The sequence below is a fragment of the Myotis brandtii genome, unplaced genomic scaffold (assembly GCF_000412655.1).
Source record: "Myotis brandtii unplaced genomic scaffold, ASM41265v1 scaffold174, whole genome shotgun sequence".
NCBI classification, from domain to species: Eukaryota; Metazoa; Chordata; class Mammalia; order Chiroptera; family Vespertilionidae; genus Myotis; species Myotis brandtii.
Window position 1 is genome coordinate 815853 of NW_005356437.1, and position 10841 is coordinate 826693.

General features: G+C 39.2%; 1 protein-coding gene across 1 annotated transcript in view; it reads left to right on the forward strand.

Annotated features, from left to right (window-relative positions):
* SPRYD7 (SPRY domain containing 7) overlaps nucleotides 1–10841 on the forward strand; it is a 24173-nt gene that overhangs the window by 495 nt on the left and 12837 nt on the right. Inside the window, exon 2 of the mRNA XM_005863195.2 lies at nucleotides 10400–10516. Coding sequence (XP_005863257.1) covers nucleotides 10400–10516 — 117 coding nt within the window. The remainder of the gene's footprint in view (nucleotides 1–10399; nucleotides 10517–10841) is intronic.

The following is a 10841-nucleotide window of genomic DNA, read 5'->3' on the forward strand; positions in this document are numbered from 1 at the left end:
CGGGCGCCGCCCCCGCTCCTCCCCCAGCGACGTCGCCCCGACCCAGTTTGGTGTCGCGGACCTCCTTCCTCCGCAGCTCCTGTCATCGGGAGGTGGGTGCGTGGACCTGCCCATTTTCACTGGAATTTCACAGGAACCTCCTGGAGCTGCCGCCTGGAGGCTCCGGAGGTCCCCTGGCGAGGGGCGCGGAGAGCGGCGTGGGCTGCTACAGCGCCCTGCTGCCGAGCTCCAGTCAAAACCCGGACGTTTTCAGGGTGCTCTAGGTCCTACCCCGCTCCTGCCCTGACTTCTCTTCAGCCGTCATTTATAGGTTGGAGCTTGATCTCTTGGAAGTGATTTTCCTTTCATCTTCTAAAGTCAAAACGAGGCAAATTGCCGGAGCCTGACCGCGTCTGGGGTCACACTCTGCCATTTCAGCTAACACCTCTCTTACCTGACTCCTTAGTCACGGTTCAAGGTGGTGTAATCTCACTAGACTGGCCTGCTCCCAACAGGTCAGGCTATTGCAAAATAAAATAGCACTTTGCTCCTTTGCATCTATGTGTTTTCCTCCCAATTTCAAATGGGCATATAACTTCTTATCTAATATTCTTCCTCTCCCTCCACATTATTTCTGTTCTTGGACTTTTCCCACATAGTTCATGCTTCTGGAGTTGGGTTCTAGAAGCAGGTATTTCCCACTATAATTATTTCAGAGTAGTGTCTTTTTGTGTATTATTGTATTCTAAGTGTACTTATGCACTTTCTATTTTCCCCACATCTCTCATTGGCTAAAGGACATTGCATTGAAATAACAAAGGTGATTCTTAGGTGCTGGGAACATAGTAAAGGATAACCATATGTAGTTCCTGGAACTTAGGATCAATCAGCTTTAGCTCTTTTTATCTACTGCCAAAATCCTGACTTGCTGCAGTTTGCTCCTGGGAACATTCCTTTTCTCTGGTCTCTTCTCTATGAAGAGCTGGTCAGTTATACCCATTCCACTGACCTTTTCAACATCTGCCCAGCAATTTCAGTAGAATAATGTCATCTCCAAATTTTCTACCTGCATGGAGATTTTCTCTTAACCTTTCTTCCATTAGGTTCAAATTCTTCAATCACAAAAGACATTGGATTTTAGAAACTGAATAACATGAAAGAGAGGAAAGGCATGCTGTGTTAAGGATACATTTCAAGCATAAATTCATCTTCCATTGAAAATATGAGAAGCACACTGAGCAAGTATGAGTGTATTTGGGTATGTGAAAGGTTGTATTAGATAACCTAAAGAAGGTGATTGCTTTTTTTTCCTTTAACAAAATAGCCTGTATATTTCACATCCAAATGAATGTTTTCTCTTTCAAAGTTGTCACTTATTTTGGTGATATTGCATTGCTTAAAACCATTTTGAGTTCCTCTATTGGAATTTTCTGTGGCATAGTTTTTGTAAATGTTTGCATTTTTTGCCATATCTTTTGCATTAATTGTGAATTGACTTTTTAGTAAGAACTGTTTTCTAAGGTATCTAAGGTAGCTACTTTGAAAAAGATGCCATATATTTGAAAATGTTCCATGTTTCTTAAAACATACTCTTTAAAAAATCTTAATTATTGAGAATATTACAGATGTTCCCTTGTTATTTCCCTATTGCCCTCCTCCACCCAGTCCCCAACCTGCCCCAGGCTTTCACCACCCTATTGTCTGTGTTCATGTGCAATGCATATCTATACTAATAAAAGGGTAATATGCTAATTAGAGCGGACATCTTCCGGATGACCTTTCGCACGTCCTTCCAGACAAAGCCGCAGCTCCTGTGAGGGCCGAGGCGCGGCTGCGAAGGGCCCAGGCTCAGGCCGGCAGTGGCAGCAGCAGCGGGGTAATGAGGGTGGTGCCTTCCCCTGATCCACCAGGTCACCTCCCGCAGAGGGAGACCAGACTGTGGCTTAGGCTGGGGGCTGAGGCAGAGGTGGTTAGGGGCGATTAGGCTGGTAGGGGAGCAAGTTAGAGGTGATCAGGCCGGCAGAGGGGGCAAGTTAGGGTCGATCAGGCCAGCAGGGGGGCAAGGTAGGGGCAGGCAGAGGGGTTAGGGGTGATCAGGCAGGCAGGCAGGCAAGCGGTTAGGAGCCGGCGGTCCCAGATTCTGAGAGGGATGTCCCACAGGGATCGGGCCTAAACTGGCAGTCAGACATCCCCCGAGGGGTCCCAGATTGGAGAGGGTACAGGCCCAGCTGAGGGACCCCCTCCTGCATGAATTTTGTACACCGGGCCTCTAGTATGCATATAAGTTCTTTGGTTAACCTCTCCCCCACTCCCCATTTCCTCTGAGATTTGTCAGTCTGTTCCATGTTTCCATGCCTCTGGTTCTATTTTATTCATCAGTTTATTTTGTTCATTACATTCCACATATAAGTGAGATCATGTGATATTTGTCTTTCTCTGACTGGTTTATTTCACTTAGCATAATAACCTCCAGGTCCCTCCGTGCTGTCTTAAGGGTAATAGATCCTTCTTTTTTTATAGCTGCATGGTATTCCATTGAGTAAAGGTCCCACAGCTTTTTTATCCACTCATCTATTGATGGACACTTGGGCTGTTTCCAGATCTTAGTATTGTGAATAACACTGACATGAACATAGGGGTGCATATATTCTTTAGGTTGGTGTTTTGGGATTCTAAGGGTATATTCCTAGAAGTTGGATCACTGGGTCAAATGGCAGTTCCATTTTTAATTTTGTAAGGAAACTCCACACTGTTTTCCATAGTGGCTGTACCAGTCTGCATTTCCACCAGCAGTGTTCTAGGGTTCCTTTTTCTCCATATCCTCACCAGCACTTGTTTGTTGCTTTATTGATGCTTTATTCTGGCAGGTGTGAGGTGATACCTCATTGTCACTTTAATTTGTATCTCTCTGATGATTAGTGATGTTGAGCATTTTTAATAAGTCTCTTTATTAAGAACCATTTGTATGTCCTCTTTGGAGAAGTGTCTATTCAGGTCCTATGCCCATTTTTAATTGAATTGTTTGCTTCCTTTTGTTGAGTTGTATGAGTATGTTATTTACTTTGGAAATTAACCCCTTATCAGATGTATCATTGGCAAATATGTTCTTATATACAGTGGGTTTCCTTTTCATTTTAATGTTGGTTTCTTTTGCTGTGCAGAAGCTTTTTAGTTTGAGTAAATTTGTTTATTTATTTTTCCTTTATTTCTCTTGTCCTCCTAGATAATGTGTCAATGAAAATTCTGTTATGTGAGATGTCTGAGAATTTGCTGCAAATTTTTGGAGTATTTGTTCTAGATCTGTGAAATATGCCTTTGGTATTTTAATAGGGATTGCATTGAATCTATAGATTGCTTTGGATAGTGTGAACATTTTAATCATGTTAATTCTTCCAATACGTGAACACGGTATATACTTCCACTTGTTTGTATTCCTCTATCTCTTTTTTCAACATCTTGTAGTTTTCTAAGTACAGGCTTTTTATTTTACCTCCCTGGTTAAGTTTTTTTGTTGCAGTGGTATTGCTGTTGATCACTCCCTTCAGAGTTCTCCAGAAGTTTATTTTATATATTTAGGTGCTCCTATATTGGGTGCATATATGTTTACCAGGTTTATATCCTCTTGTTGGATCAATCCCTTTATTATATAGTGTCCTTCTCTGTCTCTTGCTATGACCTTTGTTTTAAAGTCTATTTTTGTCAGATATGAGCATTGCTACCCCAGCTTTTTTATTTACTTGTTTCTATTTGCATGGAAATTTTTTTCCTATCCCTTCACTTTCATCCTGTGTGAGTCTTTTGTTCTGAGGTGGGCTCTTGTAGACAGCATATATATGGGTCATGTTTTCGTATCCATTCAGCTACTTATGTCTTTCGATTGGAGCATTTAATCCATTTACATTTAAGGTTATTCTTGATAGGTACTTATTTATTACCATTTTTATTCTTTATGCCTATGTTCCTCTGTTTCTTTCAATTTCTTCTTCTCCCAACAGTCCTGTTAGCATTTCTTGATGTGCTGGTGTGATGGTAATAAACTCCTTTTAGCCTTTTATTGTCTGGGAAGCTCCTGATTTCCCCTTCAATTTTGAATGATAGCCTTGCTGGATAGAGTAGTCTTGGTTTCAGATCCTTGCTTTTCATTACTTTGAAGTATTCATGCCATTTCCTTCTGGACTATAGTGTTTCTGTTGAGAAATCAGCTGTCAGTCTAATGGGAACTGCCTTTTATGTAACTGACTCTCTCTCTTGCTGCCCTTAAAGTTCTTTCTTTGTCTTTAATATTTGCCATTTTAATTATGATGTGTTTTGCTGTGGTTCTCTTTGTGTTCATTTTGATTGGGATGCTCTGTGCTTCCTGAACTTGTATAACTTTTATCTTTGCCAGGTTAAGGAAGTTTTATGTCAATATTTCTTCAAATAGGTTCTCAATCCCATGCTTACTTTCTTCTCCTTCTGATACCCTTATGATACAGATGTTCCTCAGTTTCATGTTGTCCCACAGTTCCCTTGCACTGTTATAATGCGTTTTAAGTAATTTTTCCTTTTGCTGCTCTAATTGAGTGGTTTTTTTCTACCTTGTCTTCTAATTCACTGATTTGATCCTCAGCTTCTTCTAATCTGTTGATTCTTTCCAGGGTATTCTTTATTTTAGCTATGTCATTCTTCATTTTCAGTTGGGTCTTATTCATGGTGTCTATATCTGTTTTCATGCTCATATAGATCTCATTAAGTTGCTTGTAGTTCTCACTAAATTGTTTGAATATCTTTATAACCATTACTTTGAACTCATCTGATAAATTGCTTGCCTCTGTTTTACTTAGCTGTTTTTATGGCAATTCCTCCTGTTCTTTTATTTGGGATCTATTTCTTTGTTTCCCCATTTTTGCCATTTCTTTGTGTGTGTTTTCTGTGTATCTAATAAGAGTGCTATGTCTCCCTGTCTTGGTGGGGTGGCCTTCTTGTGGGACCCAGTGATGTACTAGGTGTACCAGTTAATAATGTGAATTTTTTTCAATAGATGGAGTTACACATATGTTGATATGTATGCAGTTTGATATGTATGCTATTTTGTTGTATTGACAGCAAGCTTCAAAACTTCATATGTCAAATTTGCTGAAGGTGTTAACATCATAGATATTTTATGCTTACATATGTTGAATTTTGTGCTAAAAAAAAAAAAAGAGCCCTTGCTGGAAGTTTAAATTCATTACTTTATTTTGAAGAAAAAGTTATTGTATACTTTGGGAAGCTTATGTGCTCCATCTCCAGATACTTTTGAATGCTGGTTTAAACGCTTTTAAAGTGATGACTTCAATGTGAAAGACGAAGAATGTCCAGGTCAACCAAAAAAGTTTGAAGACCAACAATTACAAGCATTATTGGATAAAGATGGGTGTCAAACTCAAAAACAACTTGCAGAAAGATTAAACGCGGCTGCCTCCTGCAAACTCCCTACTGGGGATGGAGCCTGCAACCCAGGCATGTGCCCTGACAAAGAATTGAACTGGTGACCTCTTGGTTCATGGGTCAATGTTCAACCACTGAACCACACCGGCTGAGCTGATCTTAGTAACATCTTCTTTTCTCTAGCTTACTTTAATATAAGAATATAGTATATAATACATATAAGATATAAAATATGTTATTCAACAGCATAAAAAAATGGGACAACAAATCAATGTTTCTCTCTCCCTCTCTCTAAAATCATTAAAATTAAATTTAAAAAACCAACACAGTAAACTATTAGTAGTTAAGTTTTGGAAGAGTCAAAAGTTATATAAAGATGTAATGATGCCGGAACCGGTTTGGCTCAGTGGATAGAGCGTCCGCCTGCGGACTGAAGGGTCCCAGGTTCGATTCCGGTCAAGGGCATGTACCTGGGTTGCGGGCACATCCCCAGTGGGAGATGTGCAGGAGGCGGCTGATCGATGTTTCTAACTCTCTATCTCTCTCCCTTCCTCTCTGTAAAAAATCAATAAAATATATTTTAAAAAAAAACGTACGAAGAAGTGGAAAATTGGGTCTCTGAATGGTTTGCCTCAAAACAAGAAAAGTTCTGTTGGGACAGTATCCACAAATTACCTGAAAGGTGGGGAAAATGTATAGTTAGCAATGGACATTATTTGAATAAAGCACTTTTGATGTTTCTCTTGAAATTATCGTGTTTTCTTTGATTACAAAATCTGCCATTATTAACTGGTACACCTAGTAGTCTCTTTGATCTTCTGAGCTAGGTGCTCTAGGAATGACCCTTGTATGGATTATGTGGGCTATCCTGTGGAATTTGGGTCTTGATTGTTGTTGTTGTCCCATTTGTTGGTGGGCCCAGCCCTCAGGCTTGTTGACTGTAAGTCTCAACCCAGCTACATCATGCCAACTGTTATACAGGTGCTAAAACAAAACAAAACAAAAAAGACAAAACCAGAGCTAGCCAAAAACAACATGAAAACAAACAGCCCCAACAAAAAGTCTAAAAAACAAACAATACACACACACACACACACACACACACACACACACACACGAAAGGATATCAGAAGACACAGGACCAAAAGAATTAGAGGAGAAACTAAAACAAAAAAAGAGAATATGAAAGCAAAGAAGGAAGAGACCAGAAATAGGATAAGTAGAAAAAATAAAAGATAGGAAAAAAAATGAATGAAATAATAATTTTGGAAAGTAATAATACTGAATAAAATAAAATATAGAATGGGAAAAGAAAAGAAAAAACTGAATTAAAAATAAAGAGAATGAGAAAAATAGACTCAAATGAAAGCTAGCAATAAGAGAATATAGAAGAAGAAAAAAAAGAGGAGAAAGAGAAAACCAAACCAAACAAAAACGTTTGGATCTGCTACTTGTGGAGCTTGCTGGATTTTGCTCCAATATTGTTGGATCTAGTCCTTTGGTGTGTAGGTGCCAGGCCTGCAGGGCAGTTCTCTGGTGCAGGCCAATGTGAGTTGCTGTCCCTGCCTGGCCCTGAGCAACCTGCCTGGGCAGATCCCCAAATAGTCTGGTGGACAGGGCCTCTCTAACCCAGAAGTTGCTTCTGCTTTGGGACTTGGCCCTTGAATAGTACTTTCTGAGCTGCTTTTCCTTCCCCCACAGAACTGGGCTCTCTGGGGGTATCCAGTCACGGTCTGGATGGTTAGACAGATTTGCATTTGGGGTGATGTCTGTAGCTTGTAGAGAGGGCGGGCAGGTGCTTCCTCTGCTTCCAATCCCTCAGCTCTGCCTGGGTCACTGGTGTCCCTTGTTGCCACCCCAAGCAGGAGGGAATAAAAAAAAAAAAAGAACCAGCCCTGCTTATCTCTCTAATCTTTCAGCATGACTGGCTCAATGCTCTTGCTGGGCAGGGCTTCTGCCCAGGCTTCCACCAGTCCAGATATCCAAGTCCCCTGCGCCACCAGGCCCAGCCACATGGGTGCATATTTCCAGCCCAGAGCTGTTCCACAGGTGGGGGAAGGAGCTCCTCTTTGCTGGAGGTGTGGAGGATTACACCTCTTTCCCAGAGTACTCTTACTGGCCCTTGTCCTGCTCTCTGCTGAAAGTTCTTTCAGAGAATAATCAGCCCCTCAAATTCACTGCTGAGTGATGGGCTCAGACCCCTCTGCCAGTCATGAGTTCTGCTGAGTGGCCCCTTCCGTGGACACAGATTAAGGCGAGCTCTCCTGGCTGGTGGTGTAACCAAGCACTCGCTTTTTGCCTGGGACAGTGCTGTCTGAGTCCTCCCCACTCCGCCACCTCCGGGTGGATCACATCACCACTGATTCCCACTGTCGGATGCTACGCGGGCTCCCCTTCCCTTCTCTGTTGCTCGGTTTGGGGATCCCTGTGTGGGGCTGAGACGCCATGCTCCCAGTGGCCAGGAGCTGTGCTGCCACACCTTCCCTCCAGCTTCCCAGCTGTACTGCACAGCTGCACAAGTTGGCTCACCCACTCATCTTCTGTCCCCCCTCTGCACTCCCCACTCACAGTATTTCAGATCAGCTATTTTTCAGCTGGCTTTTCAAGTTGAACATTCTGAATTTTAGCTACAAGTCTGGTCCAGTGCTCAAAGCAAGCAGATGGAACTTCCTTAGACTGCAGCCTTCTTGACCTCCCTCCTTAAAACATACTCTGATTATGTTTTTATGTGCTCTGACTGTATTCAAATTGGCCTTGACTTTCTAATTAATAAAACTGTACAAATTACATAGATCCTAATCTTTGTACTAAAAGAAATGGAATACATCTAAAATATAATTCCCTAATTATTCACAACACTCCAGTGTGTTCCTTGAATATATTTATCTTTTTATATAAAATATCTCAGTACCTAGCAGAATGCCTTGGAGATAAATGATATTGAAGTTAGAGAATAATACCATGTTCAGAGTTGGTTCTGTGGTTCTGACAGTAGACTATATTGTATTGAGGGTCTTCTGATATTTCTATTAACTTAGCACCTTAGGATGATATCCAAGACAGTAAGCTGTCTACTAGAGGAGCTTGCTATTAGATGATTTTAGTATGTATGGGAACCACAGAGCATTGCTGGTTAAGAAAAAATGCCATTCATTCACTTAATTCTTTGAAATGTGTTTTATTTAAAATGCTTTTAGTTACAAGTAGTAAAAATTATAACTCAGAGTTGTTTAAACAATCAAGGAAATTTATTGGTACATGTAACTGAAAAAAGTACAAAGGCAGCACAAGCTTCAGGAAAGACTGCTGCCAAGGACTGGGTTTCTTTTCTCCTCTTCTGGAGGCCGGCTTCCATGATAACTTGCAGCAGCTCCCTGGGCTTCCTCATTTAGGTCCAGCAAGAATGAGAGAGTGTCTTTATCCCTTTGTTTTCTGCAGAAGTCCTGAGACTATCTTTGATTTTACTGGCTTAGGTCATATAACCATTTTTCACTTAATCACTGTGGCCAAGAAATATGGAATGCATTGATTGACTTAACCTAGGTCAAAGCTGTACCCCTGAAGCCAGAGATTGAGTCAGCTTCCTTGGAACTGTTTTGAACTCCAGAGGGAAGGCTGTTGGGAAAGGGAAAACAGATGCTACATGTCCACCGCAAAGTGCTTAGCAGAGAATATTTATTCATTCATTTCTATATTAGTTATTTGCTGAGCATCTGCTAGATGCCAAGCACTACATGGTCTCTACATCAAGGAGGAGCTGGGTCCTGGGTGCTCTCCAGTTGAAATTGCTGGTGGTATATTTTGCAGCCAGATGTAAATTATTTATAAAGTTACTCAGAATTTGGAGTTTAACATTTATGATTAGAAACAAATGGATGCTAGTGAATTTTTAATAATCATATAATAGGATCTTAGTTTTACCTTATTTAGGAGAGTGTGATAGAGTCTGAAAATTTAGAATTGTAATTGAGGTTGAAAATTTTGCATTTCTATTACGTATTTATCTCAAATAATTTTTGTTTAAACATGAATTCAATAGTGAGTTAATGTGATCATTGCCACCCTGCTAATACCTTTTGTTACTATGCCCTAGTTTTATTTAACGCCCTTAGAAGGAGTCCTATATAATTCCAATAGCCAAATCTTCTTGGCTTTTACACTTACTACTGGCCACAGATCTTGGGAGTCACATGCCTCAGTGCTATAGTATATTTCTTACATATTAGAATTAAATTAAGTCTCTTCATGTTCTCTTATTTACATTCTTAATTGAGATTTGGAAAAGAATTGGTATTGAGGTCACACTGCAGTTTTTTTCTCACAGTCTCATCTATCAAATGTTATTTGAGCTAAACTAAAAATTTCCATGAAAATAAAGTGCTTTTAATGATGTTAAAACCTTTATTACATATTTGCAATATGATTTATAGTAGCTATCTTATAAACATTTTTAAAATCCTAAAGTTAGCATTTTTCAGTGTTACCTATTTCAAGAACAAAGATGTATGTTTCTTTCCATATTCCATGTACTCTTCAGTTCTTCCTTGACTAATGCACTAGCATAGTACTTTGTACTTAGTAGATATTCAGCCAGCTTTTAGTAGATTGTTTTAATTCATCTGGATTGAATTGAAAATTATACTAATTTACCAGTTTCTAAGTGTTTATGCTTTTATTTAAATTAAGAGATTTAAGAAATCAAATTGATTTGTTGGCTAAAAATTAAAGAAAGTTAGTTTTTTTATTTTTAAAATATTTTAAATATTCAGCATAATTCAGGATTTGGACCTGCCTAATTAAACAAGATTTGTAGCTACAAATGAATATTAAATATAAATGTTCTCTCAGGAAAAAAATAGTGAATTAAATACTTACATTATTTCCATATTTTAAAGTATATATAGTGTACTTTTTTGTTGTTGACCAAGAGCTAAAAGTGAAACAGAAATTAACCTTGATTGTTGGATAAGAAAATACAAAACTTTACACATTGTCTGCATTTTTTATTTAGGAACAGATGTTGTTATTGTAAAAAATGGAAGAAGAATATGTGGAACAGGAGGTTGTTTAGCCAGTGCACCTTTACATCAAAACAAAAGCTACTTTGAATTCAAAATCCAGTCCACAGGTTGGTATAATGGTACTTTACTAGTATAGTCCTAATTGTTTTAAATATTAGGAGTAATTTTCAATATATGAAAAAGATTAATGAGGTAGTAAAAAAGCTCTAAATTCTTACTTAGAAGACATTTTCTTCCTCTCTTCTTTGTGTGATTCCGGTTTAATTAGTTAATTTAGTTTAATTAGATTTAGTTTTCACCTCTATAAAATGGGATTAATGGAGCTGCCCTTCCTTTCCTTCTTCACATGAGCTAGAAAGTGTTTTTTTTTAAATATTTTTTAATTGATTTTTTAGAGAGAGAGGAAGGGAGAGGGATAGAGAGATAGAAACA